This window comes from Bos javanicus, chromosome 10 (genome assembly GCF_032452875.1).
Source record: "Bos javanicus breed banteng chromosome 10, ARS-OSU_banteng_1.0, whole genome shotgun sequence".
NCBI lineage: Eukaryota > Metazoa > Chordata > Mammalia > Artiodactyla > Bovidae > Bos > Bos javanicus.
This window is the reverse complement of record NC_083877.1, coordinates 99,983,443-99,997,414: the sequence shown is the minus strand read 5'-3', so window position 1 is coordinate 99,997,414 and position 13,972 is coordinate 99,983,443. Positions and strand designations below refer to the sequence as shown.

Sequence of the window (13,972 nt, the reverse complement as noted above, 5' to 3'; positions counted from 1 at the left end):
AAGATATTAAGAAGAGGTGGCAAGAATACACAGAACTGTACAAAAAAGATCTTCACGACGAAGATAATCACAATGGTGTGATCACTCACCTAGAGCCAGACATCCTGGAATGTGAAGTCAAGTGGGCCTTAGAAAGCATCACTACGAACAAAGCTAGTAGAGGTGATGGAATTCCAGTTGAGCTATTTCAAATCCTGAAAGATGATGCACTCAATATGCCAGCAAATTTGGAAAACTCAGCAGTGGCCACAGGACTGGAAAAGGTCAGTTTTCATTCCAATCCCAAAGAAAGGCAATGCCAAAGAATGCTCAAACTACCGCACAATTGCACTCATCTCACACGCTAGTAAAGTAATGCTCAAAATTCTCCAAGCCAGGCTTCAGCAGTATGTGAACTGTGAACTTCCAGACATTCAGGCTGGTTTTAGAAAAGGTAGAGGAACCAGAGATCAAATTGCCAACATCCGCTGGATCATGGAAAAAGCAAGAGAGTTCCAGAAAAACATCTATTTCTGCTTTATTGACTATACCAAAGCCTTTGACTATGTGGATCACAATAAACTGTGGAAAATTCTGAAAGAGATGGGAATACCAGACCACCTGACCTGCCCTTTGAGAAACCTATATGCAGGTCAGGAAGCAACAGTTAGAACTGGACATGGAACAACAGACTGGTTCCAAATAGGAAAAGGAGGACGTCAAGGCTGTATATTGTCACCCTGCTTATTTAACTTCTATGCAGAGTACATCATAAGAAACGCTGGAAGCACAGGCTGGAATCAAGATTGCCAGAAGAAATATCAATAACCTCAGATATGCAGATGACACCACCCTTATGGCAGAAAGTGAAGAGGAACTCAAAAGCCTCTTGTTGAAAGTGAAAGTGGAGAGTGAAAAAGTTGGCTTAAAGCTCAACATTCAGAAAACGAAGATCATGGCATCCGGTCCCATCACTTCATGGGAAGTAGATGGGGAAACAGTGGAAACAGTGTCAGACTTTGTTTTTGGGGGCTCCAAAATCACTGCAGATGGTGATTGCAGCCATGAAATTAAAAGACGCTTACTCCTTGGAAGGAAAGTTATGACCAACCTAGATAGCATGTTGTAAAGCAGAGACATTACTTTGCCAACAAAGGTCCGTCTAGTCAAGGCTATGGTTTTTCTGTGGTCATGTATGGATGTGAGAGTTGGACTGTGAAGAAAACTGAGCGCTGAAGAATTGATGCTTTTGAAGTGTGGTGTTGGAGAAGACTCTTGAGAGTCCCTTGGACTGCAAGGAGATCCAACCAGTCCATTCTAAAGGAGATCAGCTTTGGGATTTCTTTGGAAGGAATGATGCTAAAGCTGAAACTCCAATACTTTGGCCACCTCATGTGAAGAGTTGACTCATTGGAAAAGACTCTGATGCTGGGAGGGATTGGGGGCAGGAGGAGAAGGGGACGACAGAGGATGAGATGGCTAGATGGCATCACTGACTCGATGGATGTGAGTCTGAGTGAACTCTGGGAGTTGGTGATGGACAGGGAGGCCTGGTGTGCTGCGATTCATGGGGTCGCAAAGAATCGGACACGACTGAGCGACTGAACTGAACTGAACACATTGCAAATATTTCCTCAGTCTGTTTGTTTTTACTTATATCTTTTCTCATATGAAAAATTTAAAAATCTTCCTTTATGGCTTGTGGATAACTTCCGTACTATATAAAGTTCTTTCACAGCCGAAAGTTACATAAGTGTTCTTCTGACTCTTTTCTAACATATTTGTGTTTTTTTTTTTTATAGTTAGAATTTTGTCTGTATTTTTTGCTTTTGTCTGATTCATTTTTGTATATGTTATAGTTTTAACTTCATTTTCTCTTATATCATTAATTACCATTTTGGTCATATATGAGTTCCTATATATACATAGATTTATTTCCGGATCATCATCTGTATTTTCTGATCATTTGACTGTTCTTTTGCCATATCAAAAAATCTTTATGTGGATTTCTACTCTCACATGTAGTGTATTTTCTTAAAAAGCATGTATTGTTAAATTATTTTTTTCCCTCTTCTAGGCAGGAATTTTTAGCATGAATGCTTGTGAAGAAGGCTTTGCTACTGGCGGCAGAGATGGCTGCATTCGTCTTTGGGATTTAACTTTTAAACCAATTACTGTGATTGACCTCAGGGAAACAGACCAGGGGTACAAAGGTAATGACAGAGCAGGTACCTCGTCACCAGGCAGAGTCTTAGTGTGTCAAGGGCGGTCTCCTTCTCTCCGCAAATTTAAAGTGTGTTTATAAATGTAAATGAGGCTTACGTTCACTCCTTCATACTGGATACATTTAATTAAAATCCTTCTGCTGATGAGGAATTTTGCCTGAAGACTGTGTAGGTTTACTGTTATGACAAAGTTCCTTTTCTTGTCTAATGCCAGCTATAATGGGACCCACAGAGAGATGTGATAAGTACTTACTTTGGTAACCTTAAATTTTGGAAACATTTTACTATTTGAATGCTAAATGTAACTTTAGCAAATAAACTGTTGAAAATAATGTGTTGAGAGTTAGAGGAACTTTTGTTTAAGATAGTTTAAGTGCAATCTTAACTTATTTTAACTTAATTTAAGATTGTTTAAGTATATGTTTAAGTATATGGAGTTTTTCCTCCATCCAAATTTGTCAGCAACCAAGATATAATTTTTTCTTTGGAGGATTTTAAAAAATTTGATGTAATAAAACAGTCTTTCACTACAAAAGTAAACGTATTACCCACTAGTGTTGTATTGTAGGAGTAGGATTGGGAGTTACACAGGCCTATGTTTATGCCATATTGTAGTCACTTACTAGACATGTGACCTTGGGCTGCATACCATCATCTGTAAAATGAGAAAAAGAAATATCTCAGAGGATTAAATGAGCTAATATATGTAAAAATTTTAGGAGAGTGTCTGGTACATAATGATCATCCAGTAAATGTTAGCTGTTATACTGTTTTCAAGAGTTTTGCTGAGCATTTTTGTACTGTAAAGTTTATAAAATAATTTGACACTTCTTATTTGATTCTCATAACACTATAAGTTACACAGTACCTCATTGCTGACCATACTATATAAATGAGGAAACTGAGGGAGACACCAGCTTTCCTGAGGTTGCAAAAGGGATTGTATACAGAAAAAGTAGAAATCTTTCTTCTTAATGATTTTATGAGCGCATTGAAGAGGTGAAATATAGACACATAAAAATCAGATTATTCTAAGAGAAAAATAAAACAATTCTATGGTGGTAGTTTGAGAAGGCAATGGCACCCCACTCCAATGTTCTTGCCTGGAGAATCCCAGGGACAGGGGAGCCTGGTGGGTTGCCGTCTATGGGGTTGCACAGAGTCGGACACGACTGAAGTGACTTAGCAGCAGTAGCAGCAGCTTGGTGGTAGTTATGGGCTTCCCTAGTGGCTCAAATGGTAAAGAATCCACCTGCAATGTAGGAGACCTGGGTTGGGAAGATCCCCTGGAGGAGGGCATGACAACCTTCTGCATTATTCTTACCTGGAGAATCCCCATGGACAAAGGAGCCTGACGCACTACAGCCCATTGGGCTGCAGAGTCAAACACAACTGAGTGACTAAGCACATGAGGGTAGCCCCTGAATAATTACTCTGGATGACATGCACTGTGTTACAAGACGTTGACTGAGGAAGTGATCAGACTACGACTGATGTTGACTAATGAGGAAGAGGAGTGTATGTCTTGAAGGGTGGGTAGAAACTGGGTATATAAAAAGAAATATTTCACATAGAAAAGAGCATGGATAAATGAAGAAAATGTGTTCCTTCTATCTTACACCTCAGGCATAAAAGATGGACAATTAGTAGGGTTAGGCGGGTTAGCACTCTGTCACCACAGTACTGACCTTAAGCGCAATTCCATTTTGACTAGGTTTGTCTGTGAGGAGTGTGTGTTGGCGAGGAGACCACATTCTAGTTGGAACACAGGATGGCGAAATTTTTGAAATTGTGGTTCATGAAAGAAACAAGCCTTTCCTAATTATGCAAGGGCATTGTGAAGGCGAGCTGTGGGCACTTGCTGTCCATCCTACTAAACCTTTGGCCGTGACTGGAAGCGATGACCGTTCAGTCAGGTAAGCAAATCACAGAGTAATTGCATAGGCTGGAATTTGTCCTTAGAGCAACAGAAGAAAAACTTAAAAAAAACACCTTAGTTTTAAATTTTATCAGCTTTGATATAACAAATGAACATAACAGATGCCAACAGTGTATAGCATTAACAACTATTTATAAGATTTGGGTTTTTCTCTTAAAAGCCTAAGTTGGAGTTTGTTTCATATAAAAATATACAGAACTACCTCCTCTTTTAACAGCTGTGTAATAGTCCCCTATGTACTATAGTTTATTCAGTTAAACTATCATTTGGTGAAAGTTTAGGTTCTTCCAGTTTTGTACTTCTAAATGCAGTGCTTGCAGTGAATATCATTGTACCTTTGCTGTTTAGTCCATGTGTAAATAAGAATATTTCTGTGATAAATTCTTACTAGTGTTCAAAAGATACATGCATTTTAAATTTTAATAGATAGTGCCTTACACAGAGGCAATAACAATTTACACACCTGTCAGCAATGTGTGACAGAGCCTTTTCTCCCACACTCTTGCCAGCACTAATCACCCCAAACTGTGAAAAATGATACCTTGTTATATTTTAAAATATGCTTTTCTCTCATATTGAGGGATCAATATGTTGATCAATTGTATGATCAAATGTATGATCAACATACAAATCAAAAAACGTATGTTTTCATATGTTTAGAGGACATTTATATTTCCTTTTCTTTGACTTGTTTGTTCAAGCTCTTTGCATATTTTCTCTTAGTTCATTGGTCTTTTTCTAATTATGTTAATATAGGATCCTATACCTGTCTATATATGCAAGCAGCAATTAGCCTTTTATCTATGACTGGTTTTTAAAGTGTGATTCCTAGACCAGCCTCATCAACATTACAAGGGAACTAGTAAGCAATGCAAATTTATCATGCCTTATACAGGACCTTGTATAAGGAATCCACCAATTTAGGATTTTCTAGACACTAAAGTTTGAGAAGCACTGATCAGTGATATCAGTTGAGATACTTTTCCCACTTTGATACTGTCTTTTGTCCCCATTTCATCTGTATTAATATTTCCATTTGTATCTCTAAAAGATAACTCTAAACACCACCACAACACTGTTATCACTGTATTCCTTTTGCTTCTTAGAATTAGACTTATAATAAGGTCCATTTATTGCAATTGTTAATATGTCCTTTGAATCTCTTTTATTCTATAGCTTCCCTTCTTCGCTTTCTGATTTTTCTCTTTACAGTTTATTTGTTGAAGAAACTTAATATTTGCCCTTTAGAGTTCTCCACATTCTGGATTTGAATACCTATAGTATATTTTAATGCATTCCCTCTTCCCTGTATTCTGTAAACTGATAGTTAGATCTAGAGTTTGATGAGATGCAGTCAGTTAGGAATTTTCACTTAGAATATTTCCTAGGTAGTAATGTGTATCCTTGTTTGATGGTAATATGTAGTCTCCTTTTTGCCACATTTGCAGCCATTGATGGTTGTTATCTAGATCAGTACTTCTCAAACTTTTTAAAAATTGTTGCTCTCCTAATGAGACTAAGACATTGCTCCCCCTAATTGCACTCCTTCCCTGTGAAATTTTAGCACCACAAAAAATTGTATGTATGAATGTATTAATATGAATGTGTGTATGTATATATACATATATGTATTTGTACTGTGGCACTTAAGAGAGCCACAAACTACTGTAATATTTAAGATTTTCACCCCTAAGAACTAATTTTTAGCTTTTGAGGGGCAATATTACCCCTGTCGAGAATATGTGACCTAAATCTGTTATGTTATTGAGTTTCAAGTAGTTGTATTCTAACTCTTTCATTTATGATTCATTTTTTAGCTACCATGTTTGTATAAAAAGAATTTCTCCTCATTAACTGTTTGATTATCCTAGATAAAATTTGCACAGGAAAAGCAGAAAAGTGCATAATTCTTTAATATTTACAAGTAAAAAATACTTGGTTCCATAGAATCCTTTCTATGGCCTCTTCACATTTCTTGCCATTTTTTTGTGCATTGTAGATATCTTTCTCCTTTATTTTTAGCAGCTCCTTACATATTATGGATATTAAACTTTTGGAATGTAAGTTGCAAATACTTTTCACCACCTTGTTACTTGCTTCTTTATTATGCTTAGATCTTTTGTCATGAAAAAGTTTTTGTTGTTATTTTGTTTTATGCATCTGAATTTATCAACATTTTCTTTTATGACTTCTGAGTTTTCTAGCATAGAGAAATCCTCCCTAAGGTTAAAAAGTTTTCTAGTATATTCTTCTAGTGTATTAGTGGGTTTATTTTTTATGTTTAACTCCTAATCTTTGTAAAATTTACTTCAGTGTAAGAAGTGAGATAGGGATGCAATCTGATTCTTTCCAGGTAACTACTGATATTTTAAGTGGTATGTTAATCAATCATGCCACTTACTATATTTGTGCTACTTGGTTTTATGTAGATAGAAGATGCCATAGCACTGTCCACATGGAAACTTGGTGTGGGGCTACACTTGACTCACATGATTTGCTAGGAGTTTCTTCCATTTTAGGAGGACAGCTGGTACTGGCTGCTTTCATAAAAAGGGCAGCTGGTCCTTTAAAAAGTAATTGTGTTGCCTGAAAACTGGGTTCACCTCTTGGTGGGTGTCAAACCAAAAGACACAGTCAAAGCAAAGATCAAGAGAAGAAAGGATGTATTACTACCTGCAACACGTAAGAACACCAGGATCTTTCCCAAACTAGCATCTCCCCAAATAGCAAAAGTGGGAAAGTTTTAATTGGAAAGTGTTATAGGGCAAGTCAGGATTTTTAGCTTCTGTTCCTAACAAAAACTCAGAACCAACAATGGTTAAATCCACTGGAGAAAATGAAGTTCACTGTTAACATTATTGGTTCTAAAAGACATGATTCAAGATTGTGTGTGTATGTGTGCAAAATTGTGAAGAAATAATATGGTGAATAATCGTAAGGCTTTAAACACCTTAACTTTTATAGGCTTTATAATTTGTCTATAAGCCAATCCCCCCTACATATTTTTTACCCCAGTCTGAGTCCACTTGATGTTGTGCTGGATGACTGCTTTCTCACTAGTGTCTTTGAAAATATTCTAGCCTGTAGTTATTCCATGCAAACTGTTCATAAAAGCTAATTATTTATCACTTCAAACTTGGCATTGACTCCTCAAATAAACCACTTAGTAGTAACAATAACATTTGTTGACTTATCAAGACTCTAGGAAAACCACTCAAAAGTATTTGCCTTGTTTTACTATGTTTGTGGATCGGAAGAATCAATATAGTGAAAATGAGTATACTACTCAAAGCAATCTGTAGATTCAATGCAATCCCTATCAAGCTACCAACGGTATTTTTTACAGAGCTAGAACAAGTAATCTCACAATTTATATGGAAATACAAAAAACCTCGAATAGCCAAAGCAGTCTTGAGGAAGAAGAATGGAACTGGAGGAATCAACCTGCCTGACTTCAGGCTCTACTACAAAGCCACAGTCATCAAGACAGTATGGTACTGGCACAAAGACAGAAATATAGACTAATAGAACAAAATAGAGAGCCCAGAGATAAACCCACACACCTGTGGACACCTGATCTTTGACAGAGGAAGCAAGAATATACAATGGAGAAAAGACAATCTCTTTAACAAGTAGTGCTTGGAAAACTGGTCAACCACTTGTAAAAGAATGAAACTAGATCACTTTCTAACACCATACACAAAAATAAACTCCAAATGGATTAAAGGTCTAAACATAAGACTGGAAACTATAAAACTCTTAGAGGAGAACATAGGCAAAACACTCTCTGACATAAATCGCAGCAGGATCCTCTATGACCCACCTCCCAGAATATTGGAAATAAAAGCAAAAATAAACAAATGGGATCTAATTAAAATTAAAAGCTTCTGCACAACAAAAGAAACTATAAACAAGGTGAAAAGACAGCCTTCAGAATGGGAGAAAATAATAGCAAATGAAGCAACTGACAAACAACTAATCTCAAAAATATACAAGCAACTCCTGCAGCTCAATTCCAGAAAAATAAACAACCCAATCAAAAAATGGCCAAAGAACTAAATAGACAATTCAAAGAAGACATACAGATGGCTAACAAACATATGAAAAGATGCTCAACATCACTCATTATCAGAGAAATGCAAATCAAAACCACAGTGAGGTACCATTTCATGCCAGTCAGAATGGCTGCAATCCAAAAGTCTACAAGCAGTAAATGCTGGAGAGGATGTGGAGCAAAGGGAACCCTCTTACACTGTTGGTGGGAATGCAAACTAATACAGCCACTATGGAGAACAGTATGGAGATTCCTTAAAAAACTGGCAATAGAACTGCCATACGACCCAGCAATCCCACTGCTGGGCATACACACCGAGGAAACCAGAATTGAAAGAGACACATGTACCCCAGTGTTCATCGCAGCACTGTTTATAATAGCCAGGACATGGAAGCAACCTAGATGTCCATCAGCAGACGAATGGATAAGAAAGCTGTGGTACATATACACAATGGAGTATTACTCAGCCATTAAAAAGAATACATTTGAATCAGTTCTATTGAGGTGGGTGAAACTGGAGCCTATTATACAGAGTGAAGTAAGCCAGAAAGAAAAACACTAATACAGTATACTAACGCATATATATGGAATTTAGAAAGATGGTAACGATAACCCTGTATGTGAGACAGCAAAAGAGACACAGATGTATAGAACAGTCTTTTGGACTCTGGGGTGGGGGTAGGGGTATGATTTGGGAGAATGGCATTGAAACATGTATAATATCATATAAGAAATGAATCGCCAGTCCAGGTTCAACACAGGATACAGGATGCTTGGGGCTGGTGCACTGGGATGACCCAGAGGGATGGTATGGGGAGGGAGGTGGGAGGGGGGTTCAGGAGTGGGAACACGTTTACACCTGTGGCGGATTCATGTTGATGTATGGCAAAACCAATACAATATTGTAAAGTAATTAGCCTCCAATTAAAAAAGTATTTGCCTTGTTTTTCATTAACTGTTGGTGTTATTCCCAAACCCTCAACTCTGTAAGCAACTGTTCTCACCCAATGGCTAGTTGTCTTAAACAAATTTATTTTTTCTGGAGAGAGTTCTTCAGCTGCAACAATCCAAAATGATTTAGTTAATCCATTACCAATAAGCAACTTTCTTTGCTTGTCTAAAAAATGAGCCACTTGGTTTTTTACTTTCTTCGTAGGTTTTTTAAAGTAAAACCTCATTTTAATTTTTGAATGTGTAAAGAAATTCTGCTACAATGAGATTTTAAATTTTCTAATTTTTCTGACTATTGCTTTCCTGTGAGTTGAAAATATCATGATAAGTGCTTAGTCTGGTAATGTTAATGTACCTTTGTACTCTTTTAGGATAGCTATAATATCATTGAATAATAAACATAGTGCTTTATCATCTAATTCAGTAGTTGCGTAATCCACACTCTACTGTGCCTTAAAACACAACATTCATTCAGTTTTCTCTTTTTTCTTTCTTGTTATGATGTGATGGGTATGTATTGGAGATAAAAAATAATAAAACGCCATGATGTGACAATACACGTAGCAGTTGAGATTCTGTCGGGTTATAATAGTGTCAGTGTAATTTGTAGTGCATCAGAGGAGCCGAACGAGGTGATGAGTGCCACCATCTGCCTCTGTTCTGTAAGCATTCAACTCTGCCTCTGCAGTGTGAAAGCAGCCACAGACAGTATGAAAACAGGGCAGGGTGGCTGTGTTCCCATAAAACTTGATCTGTAGACACTGGAATCTGAGTTTGAATTTCATATAATTTTCTCATGACTCAAAATGTTATTCTTTGATAATTTTTTTCAAACATTTACAAATGTAAAAATGAGGGGGATCAAGAATGCACAGTAGGAAGATGTGGAGCTCACTTCCCCTCCACAAATACATCAAAAATATATCTACATATGGAAGCATTCTCACAGAAAACTAATTGGAAACTGGCAGAACTCCTATACAACCAGAGCTGCAAGAAAGATCTTCATGTGACTTGGTAGGATGGAAATGAAAGTATCAGGTTGGAATCTGCACCCCTGGGAGGGATTTGAAAGGAGTCAGTCTGCATGGGAGGACCTAGCCCTGGAGAGCGAGCAGGCTGAGCCACAATCTGGCCGAACCAGTTCTAGGGTCCAGTGCAGAGGAGATAAGCCCCCTTGCTTTCTGGGACAGCCACTGGGACAGACAGAGGCCTCAAGTCTAAACTCCATTTTGAAGGAGTGGGCACACGTTGACTTGCCAGTAGCCAAGATGGAGAGAGCCTTGTGCTGGTGGCTGCTACCACACCCACACTCTTCAGTCTGAGTGGAGCAAACGTCCTGGCCCTGCTCACTCCACCACAGCCTGGCACAAGATTTAGGCCAACCAGGCCCTGGGAAATGACACAGAGACAGACCACGGGGCTCAGGGTGGTAGCGACCATTGTCATCACACACAGGAGCATGCAGCAGTTGGCCTCCCAGCAGTGTTCCCTGGTCCCATCCACTGCACACTGCAGATTCGTGCTCGACCTGGGGCAGACAGATCCTGGGCAAAGACTGCCACTGAGGCAGCCCAGATCTCTGGCAGCAGTGCAGCCCCTCAGTTCCTACAGCCACAACACCCTGATGCCCAGCCTCAGCCTGTTCCACACCACAGCCTTGTAACAGATCTGGGCTGAAGATAACAGAGGAAGGGATGTAATCTCAGCCTGCTTCTAAACAGAGCCATGGACGCCTGCACAGGTTGCATGTAGGTCCTCTGTGAGTGCACAAGCATCACTTGCTTCAGCACTCGCTTCCTTTGGGGCAGGGCACATGTTCAACGGCAACAGAGCCTCGTCAAACCCAATCATCAGGGCTTCTACTGCAACAGCTGAGAAGGCAGTCTTGTCCTTGACAGAGTGGCAATAGCCATGGAGCAGAGAGGAAGTCCTGCTATACTCCCTGAACAGGCTTTAGATCCTCCAGCACCTCTGCCTGCCTGTCAAGGGGATAATGGCTAGCATACCCTGGGAAAAGATGTGACTGGCATTCATCCCAAAGCCAACCCTCGCACCAAAGGCATTGGACACACATAGTCTACACAGGGACACTCACACATAAAATCATCTTAAAAACAGCTCTATAAGATTATAGTATAAAACAGTTTCTTCTAAATTTATAGAGACAGAGTGGGAGGGAGGCTCTGGGGGGAGGAGAGATATATATGTATAGTTATGACTGATCACGTTGTACAGCAGAAACCAGCACAGTATTGTAAAGCAATTACCCTCCAATTAAAAATAAATTTAAAAAAGAAAGTAAAATGAAAAGGCAGATGAACTACTCCCAGTTAAAAGAACAAGAGAAATTCCCTGAAAGATTACAAATAATGAAACAGAGGTCACCAGTCTACCAGACCCCAAGTACAAAAAGGTGAAATAAAAATGCTAAATTAATTAGGAAAGATTATTGATAGGAATGCAGATCACTGTAACAAGGAATTAAAAACCATAAAGATGAACCAGTCAAAAATAGACAACACAGAAAATAGATAAGTCAGTTACTGAGATAAAAAGCAATCTGCTGCTGCTGCTGCTAAGTCACGTCAGTCTGTGCGACCCCACAGATGGCAGCCCACCAAGCTCCCCCATCTCTGGGATTGTCCAGGCAAGAACACTGGAGTGGGTTGCCATTTCCTTCTCCAATGCATGAAAGTGAAAAGTGAAAGTGAAGTCGCTCAGTCGTGTCTGACTCTTAGCAACCCCATAGACTGCAGCCCACCAGGCTCCTCCGTCCATTGGAGTTTCCAGGCAAGAGTACTGGAGTGGGGTGCCATTGCCTTCTCTGCAAAAAGCAATCTAGAAGCAACAATAGCTGACTAAATGACACAGAAGGATGAAGAAGTGATCTGAAAGAATAATGGACATCATCCAATCAGAACAGCAGACAGAAAGACAAAATGGAAAAAAGAGCAATATATGAGACCTATAGGATAAAGAAAAATGTGCCAGCCTATGTATAATAGGAGTTCCAGAAGGAGAAATGAGAGAGAAGGAGATAAAAAATGTATTTGAAGATGTTAGAGCTAAAAACTTCTCAAACCTAAAGAAAGAAACAGGTATACAGATACAGGAAGAACAGAGGGTCCCAAATGAAATGAATTCAAACAAACCCACACCTAGACATATAATTAAAATGACAAAAGTTAAAGAGGATTCTAAATAGAGCAAGAGAAAAAAGAGTCCATTACAAGGGAACTTCCATAAAGCTAACAGCTGATTTCTCTGTGAACACTTTTCAGGCCAGAATGGAATGACATGTATTCAAAATCCTGAAAGGGAAAAAAACCCTGCAACCTAGGATACTCTGTCCAGCAAGATTATCATTTAGAATAGGAGAGATAAAGAATTTTTAAGACAAAGAAGACTTGGGCAGTACTGCACCTATCCTGAAAGAAATATTGAAGGATATTCTGTAAACAGAAAAGAATCAAGAATCTGTTTGAAAGGGAAAAATCACAATAAGAAAGGCAAATATATAGTAAGGATTGACGGTCACTTCAATAAACCACATATAAATTTAAAAACAGTTTAAAATTGTAGAAGTGTGCAAAAAAAATTGTAGAAGTGATTATGATTATAATAAACAGTAAAAGGATAAGTATGAAGATGTAAAATAAGACATCAGATATCAAAATCTCAAAATGTTGGAGAGGGAGTTATAAAAATGTAAATCTTATAGAATGTGTTTGAACTTGAATATTGCTGATATAGTTATGAGTTAATATACTTGAACTCTATGGTAATGAAAAGTCAAAAATATACAGTAGGTTCATAAAAACCAAAGAGAAAGGAACTCAAGGTACTACAAAAGAAAATCATAAAGCCACAAAAGGAAAAACAAAAAGGGAAGAAATGAAGAACTGAATAAATCACTGGAAAATTTATTAACATGGCAATAAGTACATACTTATCAATAATTACTTTTAATGTCAGTTCAGTTCAGTCGTATCTGACTCTTTGTGACTCCATGGACTGCAGCGCATCAGGCCTCCCTGTCCATCACCAACTCCCAGAGCTTGCTCAAACTCATGTCCATCCGGTCAGTGATGCCATCCAACCATCTCATCCCCTTCTCCAGCCTTCAGTCTTTCCCAGCATCAGGGTCTTTTCTAAGCAGTTAGTTCTTTACATCAGGTGGCCAAAATATTGGAGCTTCAGCATCAGTCCTTCCAGTGAATATTCAGGACTGATTTCCTTTAGGATGGACTGGTTGGCTCTCCTTGCAGTCCAGGGGACTCTCAAGAGTCTTTTCCAACACCACGGCTCAGAAGCATCCATTCTTCAGTGCTCAGTTTTCTTGGTAGTCCCAACTCTCACATCCATACATGACCACTAGAAAAACCATAGCTTTGACTAGATGGACCTTTGTCGGCAAAGTGATATCTCTGTTTTTTAACATGCTGTTTAGGTTGGTCATAACTTTTCTTACAAGGGGCAAGCATCTTTTAATTTCATGGCTGTAGTCACCATCTGCAGTGCTGTTGGAGCCCCCCAAAATAAAGTCTCTCACTGTTTCCATTGTTTCCCCATCTATTTGCCATGAAGTTTTGGGACCGGATGCCATGATCTTCATTTTTTGACTGTTGAATTTTAAGCCAACTTTTTCACTCTCCTCTTTCACTTTCATCAAGAGGCTATTTAGTTCTTCACTTTCCACTACAAGGGTGGTATCATCTGCATATCTGAGGTTATTGATGTTTCTCCCAGCAATCTTGATTCCCGCTTGTCCTTCATCCAGCCAGCATTCCGTATTTTTGCATAATGTCAGTGGACTAAATA

The 13,972-nt window shown here is 38.6% G+C and overlaps 1 protein-coding gene across 11 annotated transcripts in view; it reads left to right on the top strand.

The window, feature by feature from the left end:
- Positions 1-13,972, top strand: part of EML5 (EMAP like 5) — a 159,899-nt gene that overhangs the window by 42,252 nt on the left and 103,675 nt on the right. For all 11 annotated transcript variants that reach the window (XR_009738865.1, XR_009738864.1, XM_061429644.1 and 8 more), the window contains exons 6-7: positions 2,057-2,192; positions 3,919-4,120. Coding sequence is in view for 9 of the 11 variants with exons in the window: in XM_061429644.1 (XP_061285628.1) it covers positions 2,057-2,192; positions 3,919-4,120 (338 nt within the window). In the remaining 2 variants the exon portion in view is untranslated. The remainder of the gene's footprint in view (positions 1-2,056; positions 2,193-3,918; positions 4,121-13,972) is intronic.